The sequence below is a fragment of the Nematostella vectensis genome, chromosome 11, assembly GCF_932526225.1.
Source record: "Nematostella vectensis chromosome 11, jaNemVect1.1, whole genome shotgun sequence".
In the NCBI taxonomy this organism is placed as follows: domain Eukaryota; kingdom Metazoa; phylum Cnidaria; class Anthozoa; order Actiniaria; family Edwardsiidae; genus Nematostella; species Nematostella vectensis.
In genome coordinates, this window is record NC_064044.1 from 6,478,282 (window position 1) to 6,500,571 (window position 22,290).

The 22,290-nt window shown below is 40.3% G+C and overlaps 2 protein-coding genes and 1 long non-coding RNA gene across 7 annotated transcripts; 2 read left to right on the forward strand and 1 right to left on the reverse strand.

Moving 5' to 3' along the window:
* The first annotated feature begins 41 nt into the window (after positions 1–41).
* On the forward strand, positions 42–8,074 carry LOC116615357 (caspase-3). 3 transcript variants are annotated; one of them, XM_032376869.2, is made up of 9 exons: positions 42–453; positions 1,312–1,574; positions 1,854–1,913; positions 2,137–2,405; positions 3,230–3,379; positions 4,374–4,493; positions 5,170–5,566; positions 6,251–6,449; positions 7,007–8,074. In XM_032376869.2, the coding sequence occupies exons 1-9, from the start codon at positions 433–435 to the stop codon at positions 7,166–7,168; spliced, it is 1,641 nt and encodes a 546-aa protein (XP_032232760.2). In that variant the 5' UTR covers positions 42–432; the 3' UTR covers positions 7,169–8,074. The 3 variants fall into 3 exon arrangements, with proteins under 3 accessions (XP_032232760.2, XP_048590362.1, XP_032232761.2); XM_048734405.1 differs by lacking the exon at positions 1,854–1,913; XM_032376870.2 differs by lacking the exon at positions 1,312–1,574.
* LOC116615361 lies at positions 8,054–12,919 on the reverse strand. Of its 2 annotated transcripts, none has more exons than XR_007314187.1 (2): positions 12,721–12,919; positions 8,054–8,223 (listed from the first exon to the last, which is right to left on the reverse strand). It is a non-coding gene; the product is annotated as an uncharacterized LOC116615361 (long non-coding RNA). The 2 variants fall into 2 exon arrangements; XR_004294898.2 differs by lacking the exon at positions 12,721–12,919 and adding an exon at positions 8,591–9,467.
* LOC5508128 lies at positions 8,122–20,869 on the forward strand. 2 transcript variants are annotated; one of them, XM_001628678.3, is made up of 9 exons: positions 8,122–8,550; positions 11,076–11,202; positions 11,842–12,221; positions 13,069–13,350; positions 14,057–14,188; positions 14,555–14,680; positions 15,099–15,410; positions 16,615–16,919; positions 17,779–20,869. In XM_001628678.3, exons 1-9 carry the CDS (start codon positions 8,122–8,124, stop codon positions 18,122–18,124), a joined length of 2,439 nt encoding a protein of 812 aa, XP_001628728.3. In that variant the 3' UTR covers positions 18,125–20,869. The 2 variants fall into 2 exon arrangements, with proteins under 2 accessions (XP_001628728.3, XP_032232759.2); XM_032376868.2 differs by having other exon boundaries at positions 16,618–16,919.
* Positions 20,870–22,290: the final 1,421 nt, after the last annotated feature.

Sequence of the window (22,290 nt, forward strand, 5' to 3'; positions counted from 1 at the left end):
TTTTTTTCCCTTGAATTAGCCTTTGGAAATGGATGCTTTAGGTGACTCGCTATTGAGCGGGAGCATGAAATGGCGGCCTGATTGCATTGGCCTTCTTTAAAATCGTCGTCACTGCTTTAGAGGATATTGGACAAATTATAGAGGTCCCCCACTCAAATATATATACTCGATATATAAACCTCAAACCAGAGACTGACGCGGTCTCTGGCCTCTAATCCTATATTTCATAACCTGTCACGCAATCGGTGATATGTGACGGAAAAGTCAGTTCTAAGAAACAGCCATAAACAACAGAACTTTTGTCAGGCTATCTTTAATTGTCGACTGTACAGGCTTCGGCTGGACGCTTTTCTAGATACATTCCCAGCAGAATAACCATATTAAAGCATTACTTATTCCTTGGATGGTCTCTATAAAAGCACGTAATTTGGAATGGCAAATACGAAACCTAAGGTAAAGTACTGTAAAGTGAAGTGCAAGTTTATTTGAAATTTACTCGTCTCAGGCAAAAATCAGCTTTGATAATGAAATTGTAACAGAAAATCTTTTTTTGACATTATTTTTCTTTGGAAAAAAGCAAAATTATATGTCATTTTAGAATGCTTTACTTCCGTGCTAGCTCTTTAAATCATGAAATCTGATTCGTATTTATATATAATACAATACTCGTTCTGTTAGTGAACTTAATTAATTGACCAACCAAAGAGCAATTAAACAAAGCATGAATGAGCTATTAAAATGATAAAGTGTAGTATAAAACGCATTTCGCAGCTGTATTTTCAACAACACGGGTCTAAACACGACGCAACGGGCATTCCCCGATGACGGTATTGGAATGCAAAAACTCAACATGTAAAGAATAGATTTCTGTATGTAGAACGTTTATGTTTTTGTTTTCTCCTTTAAACTTTGTTTTTATTGAAGAGCTAGTTTGTAAAAAGGCTCTATTAAATACCTGATCTTGGTATTTTGTGGTAAAATGTACATGGACGCTATATGGAACATAATATCGTTAATCGGAATGTGTTTACTCTAGTTCATTAAAACACTGAATCCCCCCCCCCCCCCCCCCCATCCTCGATACTGAATCAAATTCTACGTAGGTCCCAGATTTGGTACAATATTATCTAGTGGCAGAGACAGACAGGAAGAAACAGGGTAGTAAACTTGACCCCTTGAAACAAATTCTGGGTACGCTTTCGAGTTTTAGCGTAGCCTGAATGAGTTAGAGATAGTTATACTTTTAAGACACGATAAAAGGGCCTGATACTCGGCCTCCAGCAGCTCAAACAACAATCACTCTTTCCCCAGTCCCTGAGCCAGGATACGATGAGGATGAGTACGGTCCTAAGCACAAGGCTGATAGGTCTTGACTCGCGCTTCCCATTGATGTTCCACGACAACCAGAAATCTGTAGTGAGGGCACCGGACGTACAATGGCCACCCCATGGCAGTGTGATCACTGAGCATAGTCTCAACCGTTGCTTCCCTGCCGGGTTTGCTATACAAATTGATTATATCGAGGGTCTCACTCATGGTGCTCTGTGTATTGGGGTGATATGGCCGAATGAGACGTAAGTGCATTACAGAGAGGACACGTAAAGCAGACGCCCATGCGACTGTTGTATTTAGCTCCCTTACTGGGCAAATTTATCGACCAAACCTATGATCTATCCCCCCCACGCACACGCACACACTCGTCGGTTAACAGTCGGCAACGGCTCTAGGGGTGCCCCCTACTCTATTTTCAGATTAGTGTCTTAAAAAATAACAGGAAAGCTGAATTTTAAAATCGTTCAGAAAGTTGTGAACACCGACTTTTAATGTCGATATTTTCAACATTATCATTCCAGAATCAAAACTGTAGAAACCGACTTAGGAATATGCGTCGTCAGATGTAATGGCACAAAATGGTAAGGGCATCAATTTGAAAGAATATTTGAAAACAAATACGCGCGAGAGGCCTTAAGCCCGACAGTATTGTATATAATACGCAACTAAAAATGCCCAGGCCTTATTCTTGCGAGCATTGATTTCTACGTTTTTGGTGGTCAGGGTCCCTAAAAAACTACCTTACACTTAAAAGTATTTTACTACCTTACACTCACACAAGATTTTAACTGTTCTGTTATATAGGTTATGGAGTGATGAAAAGCGAGTCTTTAAGATAAACTGTGGCTATGGCTGTAAGACCTTAAACCAATGCTATGGCACGTTCCCTAAGGAAATCCTACCAGGCGACAGCTTTGGTGTGCTGCGCTCAACTGAGGGCAACCTTCACTTCCTGCTCAATGGGCAAGATCAGGGCAAAGCTTGTAGTAATGTCCCTGTTGATGTCTATGGCTACTTTGATATCAATTTTCGCAACGGCTTACAAGACATTCATCTCTCATTGGTACCTATAGGTAAGCAAATATTGCAGGCGGGTTCCAAGAAATGGCCGAGGGAAAGGTGGCGAGGATGTGCAGTCCTAGGTATCATATGGATAAAGCATAGTATTTGAAGATTCCTTAGAAATGACCCACCTTTTGGCGGCCAGTCCTGCGGCGCACTTTTGACCGCACCCAACCGCCCCCCCTCCCCATATCAATATTTGGGTGACCTTAAATCTCGCTCGGCCAATCTCTTGGAGGCCTGGGTCTAAGGGCTTTTCAAGACTTGTGTGATAAAGATTTGACCAAGCGATAAAGTTTTTTTGACACATTTTTGCCTCGAGTCTCAAATTGAAAGGAATCAGTATTTTTCACCATGTTTTCTGGAGATCAGGGAGCGGGAAAACTTTAGCTCTTCTAAATATGGGCATCAATGCCCATATAAGGCAATGCATACGAAGGACACTATCGGTGGGGAATATGTTTGATATGCCGTTGGAAGGAAAAAGAAAAAGACCATCTGAAAGGTTTGACCCTTCTTGCAGGGGGTAATACACCACCCAGGGGCGTTTAGGCCCCTGACAAAGAAAAAATCCAATAAATAGTGCAACACTTATATTTTTGCCAAAATTAACATATTCACTACAAATTTTATTGATAAAGAGAAATGAGAAAAAAAAAGTAAATATGAATTTCAAATGTGTTCTTGTCTTGGATGGCTGGGACGATACAGGACAACAGCAAAACAATTGTTCTCAAAGAAAGCGATACGAAAATAAGATAAACTGCTGTTTAGAGATGAAAATCACCCCATTTTGCGTTTTTAATATATGAAGTAAATCAATACGTTTTCAAAGACATCTTTCAGATCAGTCAATTTAAGGAAAACAACAAGAAACTTCAGCTACCCTTTCCTTGCAAGTATCTTAGACTGTGTATCGGGGACAAAAACAAACCAAAAGATGTGAATCACAGCACACCCATAGCAACGCAGCCTATCAGAACAGGTGAGAAAAATATCTAGCCTAGTCCCAGGCGTACTTACCGGGTTTCCTGTGGATGGTAAGAGTTGGGCGTCACAGGAAACCATCGTTCCAGCCCTGAGGCCACCTCACGGTTCATATTCGAGCACAGGAAACCCGGTAAGAACGCCTAGGCTGTATATTTGCTAGTTTTACCTTATTGTACGGTCCAAATGAATTTCAGGGAACATGTTATTTATCACTCAGCTAATGAGATGCTACGCGCACATCCATTGATTGTTCCCTGTAAGGCTCGCTCAGGAACAACGCAACTTCTTTATCGCTATACACTCTTTTTTTTTATAAGGACCTTTTTTATAAGAACGTTCAGTCAGAGGTTTCACCAAATTTTAAGAATATGCCGAGGCTCAGATAGCAGAATTTTTTTTCTTTTTTAGTACTGATGCGTTATAAAATGCAGACGTTCTTATAAAAAAAAGAGAGTGTATAATAGAAGTGTAATGTAATTTCTTATTTTCTCGTTTGCTTTTGCCATATGGTGACTTGTCGAGCCTCGAATGTTCTCATCTTCTGATAGCACCCACCCCCGTACGGTCGCCAATAAGAGCTTTGTATACAGTCATTTGACAAAAGGTTGTCATCAACCGGCTTTGCGACTACTCGACAAGCCCGCATGTAAGTATCGGTAAAAACCACTGAAGCGCCTAGTTGCATATATTACCCACCGCTACACCGTCTAAGTCTGAAGTTATGCAGTGGCTAATATATGCAGCTAAGCGCTTCAGAGTTTTTACCCATGCTTACATGCGGGCTTGTCGCGTAGTCGCAAAGCCGGTTGATGACAACCTTTTGTCAAACTACTGTATACATCAATTGTGCCTAATCGGGGTTCCTGGAGAGATTCCTAGAGTGACATAACGATTCTTCAACAAAGAAAATCGTTTTTGGTGGGCCGTTTGGGAATACATGCTCCAACCCCCTTATCTACGTACTTGAAAATAATTGCTTTTACTTTTAGTCCGCTCTCGGGAGTACGCAAGTACTCCTACAACAAGACAGTCTGTTCCCTCGTCCTTAAAGCCTAGTAGTCAGACCATTTCGAATGGAAGCCTTCAAAGGGGATCAGGTGCAAAAAAAGGTATATTGATGAGTCTAGAGCAACAAATAGAGTGAGGGGGGGGGGGGTGAATATAAATTGGCAAACAGATAGATAAACAAGCTACAGGTTCCAAGGAGGCTGCAACGATTTTTACACGAGAAAAGAGAGAGGAAAGGGGCCATGAATGCCCAAGGTGACTCTATCTTTTAGGTTATAAAATTCTACCAACTGCTACCCCAGAGGGGGTGTTTATAATATTCTTCCGATTCTGCTATCCTTTAGGAGATTCCACACTAATAGATCATCCTATCCAATAACAACCGGACACAAAAGTCGATATGGATGTGCTCGATGGCGGTGTCTTACGATCCACAACAAAATTCTTAAAAACTAAACATTTTTAGTGCTACTTCCACCTCACCATGTGCTATCTTTTAGGGGGGGGAGGGGGTTTCTGTTGACCACACTCAAAGTGCTATCCCTTAAGGTTAAAATTGATTTTGCTGATGACACCCCCGTGTAGTTTTGAATAGGAGCCCCCCCCCTCCCCGGCATAGGAATGTATAATGGTACATACTTAGGGGGGTACATTTTCAATATATGGTAACCCATGATTTTTTTGGTATTCTTTTATCAATTTGGTGTTTGGATGTCAAAGATACAAAAAATAATTTTTAAGAAAGTATTTTGTCTTTGCCTTTTGATTTTTTTACAGAAAAAGAAATCTTCCCGCGATATTCGATGACCAAAACATCGAGAGGAATTTGCCTGATTATAAACAACATGAACTACATTGGCAACAGGAGAAATGGGGCAAATAATGACGTCAATGCCTTGCGCCGGCTGTTTAAGGATCTGCATTTCTGTGTGATTATCAAAACAGACCTCGCAAGCCGAGATCTCAGAGAGACTTTTCAAGAGTATGCAATGATGGACCACTCTAACTTCGACGCGTTTGCCTGTGTCATCATGTCTCATGGGGGGGAGGGGGACGTCTTAAATTGCATGGATGGAAGGGATGTGAGACTCGAAGATCTGATGACCGAGTTTAAGTCACTGCATTGTGCTACACTCGCAGGAAAGCCCAAGATGTTCTTCGTACAGGCTTGCAGGTTAGAATATCGTGCTAACCGTGCTCGGGTCTGATTTTAACCCTACCGTCCTTGATTTATTATCATTTATAGCAAAAGTTCGTAATTAATGGTTATTTCGACGGGATTTTTTATCAGACTCTCCGTCCTTAGTTATTGTTTACAATTTTGAAAATTGTAACATTTGTCCATTTGTTTCTCAGTTACTTGCTTGAATTAGAGAGAAGGTAGGTCTAGAAATTTGTATGATATTGTGAATATTTGACTATTTGACGCTGAAAGAAGACTTACGAAACTTTAACAGGGTACTGATAACACCAATAACTAAACCACGGCAAGGGCGTAGTCAGGTGGGTGGCCTAGGGGACTCCCCCCCACCGCCCCGCCCTTCAGCAGCCAAACATACAGTAAATGTATGAGACATAATCTAAAATACAGGAGAAAATGCCTTGAAAGTCCCTTTTGGGACCCCTCCTATTAAAAATCCTGGCTACACCGCTGCACGGCATAAGTTTTAGCGTCATTTATTCATGATTTCATACACATTTTATATTTCTAATCCCTGAACACTGTGAACACACTATGAGCTTTGGTTACCCGTGCAAGGTTAGGGCAACTGGGTACGCCTTTCAGAGACATTCATAATAAGCGGTGAAGACAAATACTGTTTGAAGTTTGACTTCCGTCTTTAAATGTCCTTTCCAGAGGAAGCGACAAAGAAAACCTGGAAAACATTTCCCATCCGACCCCAAGCTTCGACTCGATTCCTGGAGAGGTACTGGAAAGAGATAGTTCTCTCCCCAGGTCACTAAATCCAGTCGAGGCAGATGTCTTGTTGGCCTATGCTACCCCGCCTGGATACGTTGCATACCGGAGCCCGACTGATGGCTCGTTTTTTATCAGGGTAAGCGTCAGGGAGTCCGTACTGTAAAGCATCGATCAAGAGACCGTAGAGTTGCTACCAAACGGTCTTGAGAGTTTATAAATCAGCGTGCAATACATTCTCGTGTACAAAAGCGCGCGATGCTCACGTCACGCTAAAACAATCTTGTCAAAAAAATGGGCATGAAATTGAGAAATTGGATTTTAAAATAGTTGTTTGACCGAATATGCAACTGTATGAGAGATTTCGCTTTTTGTAAACATTTTTGACCGATATTTTCTCACTAGCTTTCATTCACGCGATCTAAAGGGGTTTCTGACACTCTAGCGCCAATTTGACTATAGCACTCTGGCAGCATTTTCTATAACTTTGTCTGTAAACTCCACTTTGTACGACAATTAGATCAGATGTGGCCAGCCAGTCTGTGGCATTTTGGATGCGCACGCAACATCGGGAAAAAGGTCTATTCACATCGAATTTGAACAAAGTGAATGAGAGTCGATGAGAGTCAGTGCCCAGTGCCCATTCCCATCTATACAGTTCCGTGTGCGTTCCTGATTACATATTTTACTTTACAGGCGCTGGTTGAAACGATGCGCGAGTATCACCAAAAGTACCATCTGTTGGAAATTCTGACCTTGGTCAACAGAGTGGTTGGCGAGCTAGTGAATAAGGTGGATGGTAGCATTGCGCAAATCTCCGTCACGACTCACACCCTACGCTCCTCGCTGTATCTGTAAACCCGGCGATTCCAGCACCACCACTCAGTAGGAATATCGAGAAAAGACCTCGCCTTATGCGCCCACCCCTTGGACGGGCTTAGAAACATAAAGGGGGGGGGGGGATAGTGTATAGATTTGTTTGTTTCTTACCCACCCTCCCACCCCCACCCTTCGCTTTTCTAAAGGTCGTCCTCAAAAACATTGACCCATAAGGCGGATACCATTTGATCTTTACTAACGGGAAGCGTTTCTGTGAAGAATCCATTTTTTTGGTGATAGAAGTTGAACCCCTACCTGCACATCGCCTCGCCCGTTAAAATCAAATGGCCTCTTCTTGTGCTGTGTACATAAACGCACCACATTTTTATCAAATCATTAATGAGAAACATCAAATAAATATCGAATAACGTTAGATCTTTTGTTTAGTAGTTATTTTTTTTCTATTATTTTGTTTTTGAAAGCTTTGTGCTTCCCCAGCTTTAACTTATTATCTGATATTATTAGGTTTCGAGTCTTTTCGAGTCTTTCGAATGCAATCTGACTTTTCTTTCTATCTGAAATAGATCGTAGGATAAAATTACGGTATTACGTGACTGTCACGTAATAAATGCGTGACTGCCCCAGTTGGGGCAGTCTATTACTCCTGATCAAGCTTTTGATATTAGAAAAATATGTTTGCCCCATTATAAACGCTTTTTCCCAGTTATTTCTTGTTGGACATTGTTAACTCATTCTTATTTTAAGCAACATTTACCGGTACCCTACCTAGCGAGCCGACGTCAAAATATTCAGCGGTGATCCGCTAAATTGTGTGCTCTATTTTGCTTCTGGCGACTATTTCCGGTCGAGCGCATAACAAACGAGCACTGGGCTTACAGGCGATTTACAATCGTTACAACACAATGTCACAACTGAACCGTTTATGAAAGAAAAGCTGAAATATCATGAGGAAAAACACAGTGCCGTGAAGCATGGAACCGCCAGAACTCGTTCGTTGGTCGCCTCCAGAAAACGATAACACAAACGCTGAACTGTTTGACTTTGAACTCGGTGGCAAAGACGACAGCTTCGACCTTGAACAACAAGCACACGAAGTAAGAAAACGGGTGGTTGGATTGCTACAGGAAAGAAATAGGTTACTGGTAAGAATAAGAGAGCTACAATCGCGAAATACTTGGTCAAAGGAAGGTGATTCGTGCGAAGGAATTGTCAGCCAGGACGAATGGATAAGAACACGGATGAAATCCGAGACCGGTTCGGACTCGAGTACTACCGATGACAGGGGTATAAGAAAATTCTCTTCTTGTGGTTCAAACTACGGACAGGAATACTGGCAAGGGCGAGGTGTTCGTCTTAGCCAAGAAAGCGGGGTCGAAGACAGCGACTCTACAGATTTTGAGGTAGGTAAAATACACTCAAATTGTCGAAACGTAATCTTACCCAGTTTCGAAGAATGCACGCAATTTGGGGTTAGCCAAAGTGCGATTGGTTATTGATGTTGTTGACATTAAGTGTGGATTTTTTTTTTGGAAAGTCGAGTCTAGTTTCATGCAAGTTGGTTCGTATTTGAACTGTTCCACCCTCCTTTCGACATTTCCCTGTTATACTAAGAAACCACGTGCTAAGTTTATTGACACTGCCAAGCCATGTAAGTTTACCTTATTTATTTGCCATATTAGATTTTCATTCGACAAACGGCAGTTGATTATTCGATGCTCCGCCTTTGTGAACTGAGCATTTTCCCGTTATTTTATCTCTCACCGCAAAATGCTAAAACCGTTTGGTTAGCTTCCTACCAATCAAGTAAGCTATTTAGCGACTTTAACACATTGCGATTATTTCTAACTTGTAGCTTTCTATAAGCATACCTCCATATTTTACCGCCTATTATTCCATCATAACTTTTTGTACATGGTTCTTTAAAGGTAGGTAATTACTTTAAGGATAAAATGTACCATAGTGCATTGTTTAACTACTTAAATACTTTATAATAGCTTGTGATAAAGTGATTGTATAGAGAATTTGTTAAAGTCGTTCGCGCCTCGATTCGCTCCAAAGGCGCAACAAATTTATAAACAATTCGCAGCGGTAAACGAATTACTACCAAGCATTACCCGGAAATATCACAACAGGCATTAGACCATATACACTACAAGAGGGATATTAATTTTAGAAGAGTAAAGAAAACTCGTATAGCTTTGTAACATTTTTGTCGCTCTGTGCCTTGCACAATTTTCCTCCCCGTCCTAGACATGTTCTCTCGCGTGCACGGTCACTCAGGCATATCGGTGCAATTAACTTTGTCTGTGTTCTATCATGCAAGAATTTCTAGCAAATACAAAAACAACAGCCACAATCCTAGATAATGCTTACATCTCACTCTTAGAATTCAGCATTTCTGCGTTTTTTCTAAATCTAGCTGATGGTTTCCTTGGCTATAGTTTGTACCTTATTACTTCGAAGTCAAAAAGATCAGATTTCAAACTCGAAATCTGCATATCGTATAACACGTTTAAAACAGAGTTGTTTAGAATTTTCCCAGCTAAATAGGCTCATTTAGTTAGGCCACTTCACAATTTATAGCAGGTTCCTTCATATTCCAGTGATTTCGCTACAGCAAGCTCGAGACATCCATATCTTTGGCAGTTTCGTTTTGAACTTCGATCTATTTATAACCTGGAGTATTGTCTCGCGCCCTTTAAATGTTTTACAGGATTTAATCCTTACTCTTCAAGAAACAATTCATTCAAATCTTTATCTAAAATATTGGATTAAATAGAAAAAAAAAGGAAAGAAAGAACCCAAACCGGCTTGGATTATAAATATCATTCAGGGATAATTTAATAATAATAATTTACAATAATTATTGTTAATTTAATTTTACCCAGCGTCTTTTTCTACAGCAGTATTAGTATGATAAAAAATCACTTAACCCTTTTTCTGGTTTTCTGTTCAGATATGTGGTACAAGGGCATACCTAGGGTCTCTTGGAGGGGTGAAAGGTGGTGGTGGAGGTGGGGAAAGATCTGTGGATCATAACCCTTGATAGTTCTTTTGGTATCAAAAATAAGCAAATATTCAGAAATACAAACAAAACTGGTTTATAAGACTGTTGCATTCTTGTATAAGTTCCTGGGAACATTTATAAGTTCCCCATGAACCAATGTAGGTTATGACACATGGATTCTTGAGTGTAATGAGTATAAAGGTGAAAATCTAGCTAAAATCCAGGTCATGCCAGCGTCTAGGGGCTTAGGGTACATTGCTCCCATAGTTGTGCTTCAAGATGCATTCGTATAATAGTAAAATAATGAGGAATTTATAATGAGTAAATTTTAGCTCTTTTTGCATTTGTTTAAAAACAAATCCATGTTTTGAAAGCTGTTGCATTCATGTTTTTGTTTACATTAACAGTTATAAGTTCCCCATGAGGGGAAGGTTATGACACATGACATTTTGCAAGGATGTAACAATTTCAATATATTTTTTTGAAGGGAGTAACATGTAAACCCCCTTTAAAGATGTTTATCCGAACATCTACACTGCCTTTGTGCTTCTGCCCCTGCATGTACTACAATTCTAAATTGTCCTGGTCAAGTACCTAGACTAGTCTGTAAATTTTTAGCCCTATAATTAGCTTTATGTGTTTGATTATGAACAATAGGCTGTTTTTACGAGGTTGCATGCACATCCAAAATTACACAGAATGGCAGGCCACCGCTGATCCAAAATGTGGGCAATTTAACTAAAATACTCAGCAAAAGAAGCATTCTGACAGCATTTTTGTGTTTGAGACTGCCAAACAGACAAACGTCTCATCCACTAGAGACTTTGGAAATACAACTATAATTGTGAAACAACTGTAGTAATAGATTTCTGAACACCCCTGCCATTCCTGAGTTGTGCACATTTATTTTGTTCTTAGGCATTTTCTGCTGAGGACCAAGACCTGATTCACAGTCTACAGAAAGCCAATCAACACCTTCACTCAGCTATTGAACACCTTCAGCAAATAAGTAATTCCAAGGACATATATGAAGATACTTTTGATGGTAGGTATTCTCAGCTTGATTGGCATGGTAATGGTTTCTGAGAGGTTACAGTATACTGAACATGTCTTTTTTTTAAAAGTATGAATATGCAGGATCAATAGCAGAAGTGTAGCCAGGGGCTGGAATGCCTTGAAAAGGCCTTTTGCCCCCCCTCCTGTTAAAAATCCTGGCTATGCCATTGAATAGTTTATGTTATGCCGTTTATTGCAACCATGAAATATTGGCAAAATAAAAAGAGTTGTGTGTGTTTGACTAGGGGGGATTTAGGTAGAGTAGATTATCATTGCACACAGAATTTACTTTGAGTTGTTATCTTGCCCCTGCTTGTGTATATATTGATGTGTCCAAAAGTATACTTATTTCACTAAATACAAAAACAGTTTTTGTCTTTAAGAATGTAAGGATAGCATCCAGTGTACTTTGGCAACACTTTCTTTCATTAAAATACAAAAAAAAACTGTACATAAATACATCGAAGCTGAAAACAAAACTGAAAAGAAAAAGGTCTTGTGCATTTTTTTATTCTTGAAAATCCCTAAATTTTAGTGGACACAAAAAACAGTACCAATAAGGTAACTTTGATACTAGGCAGTGTTATGTCTGTAGTCTTTAACTTGATAAATGTATATTTTATATCAGATGTGAATGAAGACACTTTAATAAGAAGACAGCTGGGTGAACTTGTTACCGAAACCAAGCAGTATGAAAAAGTACTGAGAATCAAAGACCCTGAACTATCAAAGCAACTTGATGAATATTTAAAGAACTTCCTTTCAGAAGAGGAAATACAACTGCTTGCTGAGACAGAGACCAACATGAGCGATGAATTAAGTGCTGCAAGTAAAGAGTGTGGGGTACAAACTGATGGACTTGATTGCAACCTACCAAATGGAGAAGTACCAAGTTCACAAGTTGTTGCAGAATGTGTAAAAGAAGAAAGAAAAAAAACCACAACACTGGGAAAAGAATGCAGTGACCTTAGGGAAAAGTTGAAAGAAGTAACAGCAGAAAAAAACAAGGTAAGAGGAGTAAGGCAATGATTTTCTGCACACCCGTACTTCTTAGGCTCGATTTCCAGCTTGTTTCTGGGAGGCCCAACAACAACTGAAAATAGAGCCTAATATCACTAGTATTAATTAAGTGTCGTGTTGTTTGGTTCAATATGGCAGATTACCCCCCCCCCCCCCCCATATGTGCTACCATTTTGTAGCTATCATTGAGTTTTCTTGTTTCCTCTTGCAGCGCAACACTCCCCCCCCCCCCTCCCCAACAATTTGAAGGCATGGCTTTATGTTTCCCCCTATTTAACTCATTTCTTTATAACCTAGGATTTTAGGAAATTAGGAAATAGGGAAAGTGTCACAGTTAAAGAGCTTTGAAGTACCATTTATAACTAAAAACTTTTAAAATAAAGATATGATTAAGCTTACAAAAGTTATAGCTGATAGGGGAATTCTAAAAAAAACTAAAATTAGACTTTCGGGAAGACGAGAAAAAATGCTACTGCTTTTATCTTACCTCTGCGGTGTTGTTTCTCTAACGTGTAAGTTATCTTTGCATCTTTTCTCCCATAAAGACGAGAAACGAACTGCGAGGGTTAAGAAGCCAACTGCCAGTAAACAAAAATATAGGTCTCCCGAAAAAAACTAGATACGAGAGACAAAAAGGGGAAACACTTCCCACAAATTGGGTAAAACTGCAAAACCTGGTTCGCGCCAAGTGTACAACGCGCGCCTCATGAACACGCAATCACACCATATTTGGTATGTTAAGTACTGACCGAACGCGCGTTTACTGAAAAGCGCGCGAAAATTCGGCACATACAGTTTTTTCGAAAATTGACCCGCATATTTGTACATCATGCAGCTAGAAGAAGAAAATCACCAGCTCCACGAACACTACGCCAATCAAGAGGCTGCCTTGCAAATACAAGTGGAGAAACTACAAGAAGAAGTCAAACATTACCAGAACGTGATCATAGAGTTTCAGGCATGCGAAGCAACCAGGAAAAGTGAGGTTGACCAGGTGCTTTTGCAGGCGCGGGATGTCTTGGAGCGGGAACGACAAGAAAAATACGCTTCTATCTCAGAGCAAAATGCGCTGAGAAGACAGATCGAAAATCTATCGAAGACCATGAAATCAATGCAGGTGAGACTGCGATAGGCATTTTGATTAAAATGAAAGGTAGACTCATTGGAATTTCAGAAAACAAATCCGGAGGGAAATCACGTTACTTTTTTGGTGCGCGCACTCTGGTCTTTGACGGCAAAATAATAACAACAAAAATGGCTTTTATTCTGCGCTTACGAATCAGCAGGTAAAGTTTCTCTGTCAGAAAAGACTTCATTGATAGATTTTATTTTTGTCGCTATCTGGCATGACGGCCGTAGACATTTCTGTGTTTATGTTGGTGTTTGTTTTCCACTCTAAATGTCACGTGTTTTTTAGTGCAAGTCGCCTATTCTGTATGAAACGAAATGAACTTGTGCTGTAAAGGTGGACTGTTTGCTTGAAGGAAATTTATAAGCAACAGAGCCGTAGTAGGCCACGTAAGATTACGGGAGAGGGAGGTGGGTAAAGAAAACATTTAGAAAATATTGGAGGGGCACACCCCTACTGGTGATTTCCTTATCATTTTGGAAAATATTGGGGGGCCCATGCCTCTAGTGCCCCACCCCCTGCTACGGCCCTGAGGAATTACCAATGCTGTACATTTTGTAGTTTTTTTTTATTTAGGCTGTGAAATGCAGTTTAGAACTCGTCACAGTGTTCACTCACTCGCTTTATGCGACTGATTTAAAGAAAAAAAACTTGTTATTTATCAATTTGTTATTTAAATAATGTGATTTTCCAGTTTAAGAACGAAGAACTCGTTCGATTCCAGTACAACCAGGAAGACCAAGTTGACGATTTCAAGCGGCTGAAAAAGTTGATTCAAGACAATGGGCTGCCGACGATCGAGCAAGTGATTGTGCTGCAAAGACAGGTAAGACTCAGTGGCGGATCCGGGGGGAGTGCCCATCCCTTCCCCCTCCCCTTTGACGTGATATTTTAGAAAAGAGAGCTAAAATCCACAAGTGTCGTTCTCGCGTTAGTGATGCAAGTGTCGTTTGCGTCATTAGTGATGCAAGTGTCGTTTGCGTCGTGTGTGGCACAAGTGTCGTTAGATCGTTAGTGAGGCAAGTGTAATTTGCGTCATTAGTGATGAAAGTGTCGTTTACGTCGTAAGTATCGTTTGTGACACAAGTGTCGCTGGCATCGTAAGTGACACAAGTGCCGTTTGCGTCACAAGTGTCGTTTGCTTCGTTTGCGATGCAGGTGTCGTTAGTGAGGTGTGTGTGTGTGTTTTCAGAATGAGTCGTACAGGGAGGAGCTTATGAATGAGCGCAAGGAGAAAGAGAGGCTGCTTTCAATCAAGGACAAGCTCCGACGGGACCTGGACTCCACCCAGTCGCGTATCTCATCGCTACAAGAACAGGTGAGTGGAGTTGCTGGAAGGGAATAGATGGAAGGGAATGGATAACTGAAAGGTGACTTTAAAAGACGATAAAGAAACGAGACTGGTAAAGAGGGGAGGTGAAATAAATTGGTAGTGATGCGATGACAGGGTTTAGATAAGCGAGGTGCTTAGATGAATTTGTAAGGAGAGAAAAACCAGAAACAACAATACTCTGGTAATAAAATGCTAATGACCACGAAAAATGGAATTTTGTTGGATTTTTTTAGATGGTTATTTCGAGATCTCATACAGTTTGTCTTCCAATTTTGACTAGAGAAAATAACAAAGGTGTGACTAAATCCCTTCAACATTCCCTTTTGATCGAATTGCATGTAGTCCCGATTGTGAACAACAAAATAATTTACTTATTTCACTTACAATAGTGTTTTTGTTTAAGGTGTACAAATACCGGGAGCACATCTACTTTCTGCAACAACGTGCTAAACAAGACAACCCGGGCAGTCCACTTATCCCTACCCCATCCTTTGAGCCCATCCCACCTCCCTCCCCCACATCTCTGGCCAACGCCTCCCGTCTCTATGGCAACAACGCTCAACAGTACATCAACGAGAGTCTGTTACAGAGTAACGCAGCAGCCGCAGCGTCACGCAAGTACCCGCTAATGCCTTTCCCTGAGGGAAAAAAGGGGCCACCTGGGAAACATGGAGGAGCGGACGTCAGTAGCAAGCAGTGGTCAAACTACATGCCGGTATGGGGCTACGTTATCACTATCCTATGACTCGTAATATTGGTCACAAAACACTGTAGTCATTACCACAACCAAGGGATCTTGTAAAGTTAAAAAAAAAATCCAAAAATCCTAGAAAAAAAACTGGATAGAGTTGACCCCCCTCCCCGCACACGCCCCTATCATTTTTTTTGTAGAATGGCCATCCATATATTGACAGAACTCGACACCATATGTTATGTTATTTGTAATTTTTCTTTTTAAATCTTGTTATAATATTTCCAAAAGAAACACATGGATCCCCTTTTTTTCTCCGATTATGCCTGTGACTATGTTAGTCTGGTTTTTAGCGCACACGTTCCTGTCCTCGCTAGACCCTGAAACTGGGAGTTTTCACATTGTAGTTTGAAGGGCAACGGCTGGGATGTATCAAAAGTGCATTTCACGTCTGGCTCAATTGTTGCTCCTTTTTTTTCTGCCGTTGACGTTCGCGTTGCCGTCGTCCTTGCTTAAAGCCGCATTATCACCAGTTCACTTCCGGTCGATTACGTAAAAGTCTCCGATGATTTTTAACGGCAAGCTTTGACTTTGATATTACTCCTATAGGTAGCTTTCGCTAATACTAGGAGACCGATTCCTCGGTAAGTAAGCACTGTCACTGGGGGTGGTCACTGCCAGAGGGTTTATTGCGTCCCCCAGTGGTTCTTTTACGTCCCTTCGGTTCAGGTTAATGTAGTGCAGCTTGAAGAGACGGGACCTCCGGTTTAGTGTCCTTATCCGAGAAGACTGGAAACACGGGAGAATAACTTCAACTCACTTGTGACAAATTCGATTCAAGGCAGGAACCCGGAAAAAATCCCCAGTTTGAGCCAGGATTCGAACCTGGGCCACAGCGGTGAGAGGCCGACGCGCTAACACACTAGGCCACCCGTGCTTCCAAGCGCGAAAAATATTTCAAAATATTGAAAGCAGTGTGTCTATTGGAAGTTTCTTTGAGGATGTGATTGATAATTTAGAGCGGATGGCCTGTTTAATATCTCGGATTCTAATAGATTCTTTTGTCTTTTAACGGTTGAGGTTTCCGTCGGACCTCCGGAAGTAAACTAGTGACAATGCGGCTTTAAGTTCCCTAATTTTGAATGCTGCTGCTGACTAACAACTAGTGTGATTGATAGACGCGGTACCCTTGTAACAGGAACTCTAATTCCTTTCTCCGCTATCACAGCAGCAACAGAACGCCTACCAGGGCGGTGGCAAGTTTGGGCGACAGTTATCGCTGGACGCGGGGGACTGGAAACAGCGCAGCAACCAAGGCCAAGTGTGGTCCACGGACAACTCGTTCAACCCGCAACCCACCCGTCATAACTCGTCGAGTAGTTACTCGTCGATGCGGTCTAGCTCGTCACTTGGCAGTGGCTCGTCCGATGAGGGCCTGGACACAAATCTCGAGAAACCTGGGCAGTATGGGGTTGCTGGGCGAAGGCAGAACGGGAGGACTAGTGACGAGTTCAGACCCATGCAAAACTACGGGTATGCCATTGATTACGCAGCATTCCACGGGCCACGTGTATAGTCCGATTTGTTATCGTTACGGCAGGAGGAATAATTCGCCTTATCCACCCTTTGCTGTATACTAGCCCATCTAAAGAAAATCCCATTAGTAAAGACTTTCTTAATGTTTTTCATCATAGCTAGATACTGTATGTGCTTCTTGTGGAATGTTCACCATTACTATTCTAACACATTACTATTCCAAAAAGATATGTAGCTGCATTCTTTGAAATTTTATGGTATTTAAGGGCCTATGGTACTATCTTTTGAGTCCGTTGCTAGGGAAATTTGTTTGTTTTATAAAAGCTTCTGCTTTTTGTCAAATCTCTTGGAACTTTCAACATAAGTGTTTTAGACATAAATGACACAAGTGATGACGTCATCTGACCCCTCCCATGGTCCCGTTCATTTCTTCAAAAATCCCATGCGCTAAGTTGTTAGGAATGGTAATATCAATGGTTTCACAATTGTTGTAAAATGTTCAAAATTAACGTGTTTTTCTCGCGCGGAAATGGCCGCCATCTTGTTTTTTCGCCATTAATTTTTATTCTCGAAAAACATATAAAAATTGCATTTTCTTCTACAAAATGTCGAAAGTTTATTTTAATCTCTTGGAAAAAGAGAAAAAAGAAAATTAGAACTTGAGTTTCGAAGAAAATAAAAAAAGACTCGACCGAGGATTGAACCCGGAACTCTTAACATTTTTCAATGAAATTTTTGAAACAACAGATTTTGACTCGAAGTTTTAAAAAAAAGTTCCAAAATACCTTTGAAAGGTATTTATTAATTATTTGCTTATTTGCCTGCAGCTCACAGTATCTTATTTCCTCTTCCCCAGTCCCCCTGCATCAACTTTCGAGGCTTGGCCGCGCCAGAGCGTCTCTAACAACCGCATGCCAAATCCGCGCAGTACCCGTCGCTATCCCTCCCCCGTGGGGAACGGAATGCGCTCTCCATCAGACTTTTGGACACCTCAACAACAAGCCGTCGCTGTCCCCAAACCATGGCAGACTCAGGTCGACCACACCCAATATGGCGGCGAGGCAATACAAACTGGCATGAGGCAGTCCGCGGACCCATGGCAACAGTCCACTACGCTGGCCACATCGCAGGCTCAAAGTGTCGCGGTCACTTCCGCCGGAAATGAGACAAGCTCGTTTGGTGGTTTTGGGGGAGGCCATTAAGATAAGTGTGCGGTAGTCAGCTGATATATTACGTAATGCGAATTAGTATTAGACATATAAATAGAAATTATTAGCTATTTAACTGGTTCGAATGAATTTTGTACTGTGTACATCAAATAGAAGTATAGTACCCATCTTTTGTATCTATAGATTGAAATATGAATTAGAATAGTTTATAGTAGGCTTGCATATAATAGTTTACAATATATTGTTCAGTATCTGGACTTACTTAGAGTAGAGTTATGTCAAGAATTATGTGTGTATCAAAAAAAATAGCAGCCTAATAGTAGCTGAATAGTCTAATGTAAAAAAAAACGCGCACTGTTATTTTGTAGTTCTATCATTTTTATATCCCATTGTTCAACTATATGTATTGTGTTTTAGAAGATATCCTCGCCTGTAATAAGTTTGAGGTTTAGCACTCATCATTTAGTCAAATTCGCTTTGAGCGTTTTTTTCTCTCTCAGAATACGCAGGTTTTGAGGAATTCGTCTCACTTTGAGATTGGTTGAGAGATCGCACCTAGCGCTTTGCCGAATTCGCCTTCGTTATTATGTGTGCACCAGGCTTAGGGTAAGTTTGGCAAAGGGAAGTGGAATAATAACGAGAGGAAGAGGAACGAAACGCGTAATTATGGGAAGAGAGACGGGAGAGTTGTTACTTAACAATGAGTGAATGATGTCTTGTGTCGTGGAGAGAAGGGCAAGGGGGGTAGAGATTGTTATGTGAGCAAGTATTAACAGTTGATTGACGTAGTGGAAACTATGAAAGGAAAAAAAGTGACAATAAGATGAACCCAGCTTTCTATACTCATTAAGTTGTCAACACTAATTGACCGTTCTTGCCACTCACAATTAGGGAAGTCAAAACTTGTATAATAGAAACGTTTATACATTTGTATCACGAAGTAGATTTAGAATGTGTCCGTGTTCTATATTAATCACCAGATTTATTTTTCTATCAAAGAATATTTCTATAGTATCAATCGAGTAATATTTATGCATCTGATGCGCTATTCCGTATATTTGTTGAGGTATCTTAGGAAGATAGTCTTAATACTATTTAAACAGTCGTCAGTGCAAAAAGGACTTTGTACGACTGTGTGATTGAGTGATAAAGAGAAAATTACAGTGATCAACATTTAGAAATATATTAGTATCAGTATTATTTTTTGTTTCATGTAGTTCTTTTCCATTTGGAATTACTAATTCCGTTGCTACGCGTGCACCAATAAAATTTTTTGGACACCTCTTTCGCGCGCTTTTTTTCGCGCGCTTTTTCGCTGCCACCAAAAAAAATTTTTTTCATTATTCTTTTTGTTGTAAGAATCGATTCTGGTTTAGTCTTTGCTGCATGCACAGTAGTAGCTTCGGCAATTATCTTTTACCCTTTAACTAACTTCAAAAGGTAAAGGAAATACGCGACTTACACTAACGGATCCCGTGACTTTTTGAGTGGCATATTCAAGTCAAAATAAACAAAGAAATTACTGTGCCCATCACGCCAGAGAAAGAAGAAAAAATAAAATCTTTTAATAGAATAAGTCCTTTCTGACAAAAAAATAAGAAGTTATTAGGTTGATAGCCTGAGCGTGCGCGTGTTCGCAACCTAAAAAGTCACGTGATCTGTTAGTGCAAATCGCCTATTGCCGCACTTAATTTTAATTTTTCTATCTGTAGTTCCGATTATTTATTGTTCTAGATAATTTAGTTCAAAAAAGGCATAGCATTTCTTCTAAGTAGCCCTGTATCAATGACGCAGGCAAACCTCGGGAAACAGTGTTTTCTACTAACATGTAAAAGCGGCATAAAAATATAAGAACCTGAATGCTATATCGTCAAGTCAATCTAATGTTTAACCTAAATGTAATTGCAACTCAAATGATTTTGGACTTAAATGACAGAGTAGCATGTCCTTGATAATATCCCAAAAGTTCCCCAAAGTTTTCTTGGGGTGGACATCCCGAAATTCGTCGCACTCCCGACGAGATCGCTCTGCCAGTGTGCTCATGAATACCAATAATCAAAGATGGCCGACAAAAGAAATTGTTAATTGTCAAATATGGAGATGATCCCCAAGAGAACTTTGGAGAACCTTTGGGATGTTGTTTGGAATGCTTGTCTTATCATTTAACAATAAAATTGTCTGTGTTGCAATTGCTTTTAGGTTCGTAGATTGCCTGGGCTAAGCGTTGATGAATGTTCTTACAAGTGAGGCGTTCCATTGGTTCACGAAAAGCCAATAAAACGAACAGTATCATTAGATACAAAAAGGTTTAAGAAAAAAATACTTGATGTTTCTTAACAATATCTCAAAACGATATATTCAGTTTTCAGTAGGTTTTACAAAAATCGTAGCTATTTTATATTTGCTATTAGGGATTTTCGAGAGAGAGAAATTATTGACTTTTTTCAGATCTAGAATTATTTTATTATTCGAACAATATGATTATTGATTAATATATTCTCATACTTTACTTTAATGAACTCTGGTACTGTGTTGCAAGGAGGTATCCATAACCTTCGGACTAACAGTTTAGTTATAGATCACAAAATAGTTTTTTTTGGGAGGGGTGAGTTCTCAATGATACAGGCTGGAGATGAGATATGTCTTTAAGATTTCCATGTTTTGGAATATTTATTTAATCGATAAGATAACTTTGGCTGGTGAAAAGTGTGTTGCTTTGCTATCCACGAAGGGGGTGCTTCCCCTCCTAAAGGATTCAAATATTTTTATAGTTCGACATAAAAAAAAGTCATAAATAGGTCACTGAAGGCATACATAAGCTTTTTTTTTATTTTTTTGTTACATCGCAATTGGTGCTATATTCCGTGTAACTGTGTTGCGTTACATTTAGCAAGAGCTTTGTTTCATCTTGAAGGCTTTGTGTGACACGAAGAGCGTTGCGTGACACTTGATAACGGTTATAGGGTTGTGTGACAGCTAATAAGAGCTTTGATTGCCTGGCGTGATACTTGCGTGACACTTGTTAGTTTTACGTGACACTGACTTGCTAAATGTCACCGTGACAAGGTTTGCATGACATCGGGAATGGGTTGGATATCGATTAAGCTTAGTTATATAGCAGATTAAAATTAATGGTGTTTTACTGATTTGAGTGTCAAGCTCTAAAAGAACAAACTTTGTATCTATTTAATCTATAATTCGAGAATAAAACGACCTCGCCCCCAACTGTAGGGGCGTTGGATAAAATCTGAAGACTATAGGCATGCAAAATATATTTACATTCAAGAATATATATGTATTAAATTCTTCTTAGTTCTCAGTAGAAGAAGATTTATTCGTTATCCTAGAATTATTTACGAGCTCTGAAATTTCTGATGTTTCGTATTAGTATTTTTTAAATATTTAACGGCTTGAGATAAATCAGATAATGTGTGGAAATGTAGACTACTTTAAAGATGCAATCTCACCGAGCCAAAAATGCATTGCGTTGGTTATGTTTTTATCCCGACAAAGTCTCTGATTATTGTTTTTTTATATAGTAACTGCATCAGTAGCCGGTTAGAGTAACATGAGTTTAGTTTTACTCAAGAAATTCTATACCGATTCAAGCCAGAGGTTCAAGCATTTAGGAAACTGGTGCTGTTGTGCAGTGTTTTATGTTTATTTTTACTTCGTTGCTATTTGCTTGCCAAAGATTTCACCAACATCACCACCAACATCACCACCACCACCATCACTACCACCACCACCATCATCACCACCACCACCACCACCACCATCATTATCAACACTACTATCACCACCACCACCATCATTATCAACACTATCACCACCACCACCACCATCACCACCACCACCAACATCACCACCACCATCACCATCACCACCACCACCATTATCAACACTACTATCACCACCACCACCATCACCACTACCACCATCATTATCAGCACTACTATCACCACCACCACCAACAACATCACCACCACCACCACCACCACCACCACCACCAACATCACCACTACCACCATCACCACCACCATCACCACCACCACCACTACCACCATCACCACCACCATCACCACTACCACCATCACCACCACCACCATCACCACCACCACCACTACCACCAACACCACCACCATCACCACCACCACCATCATTATCAACATTACTATCATTATCACCATCATTATCAC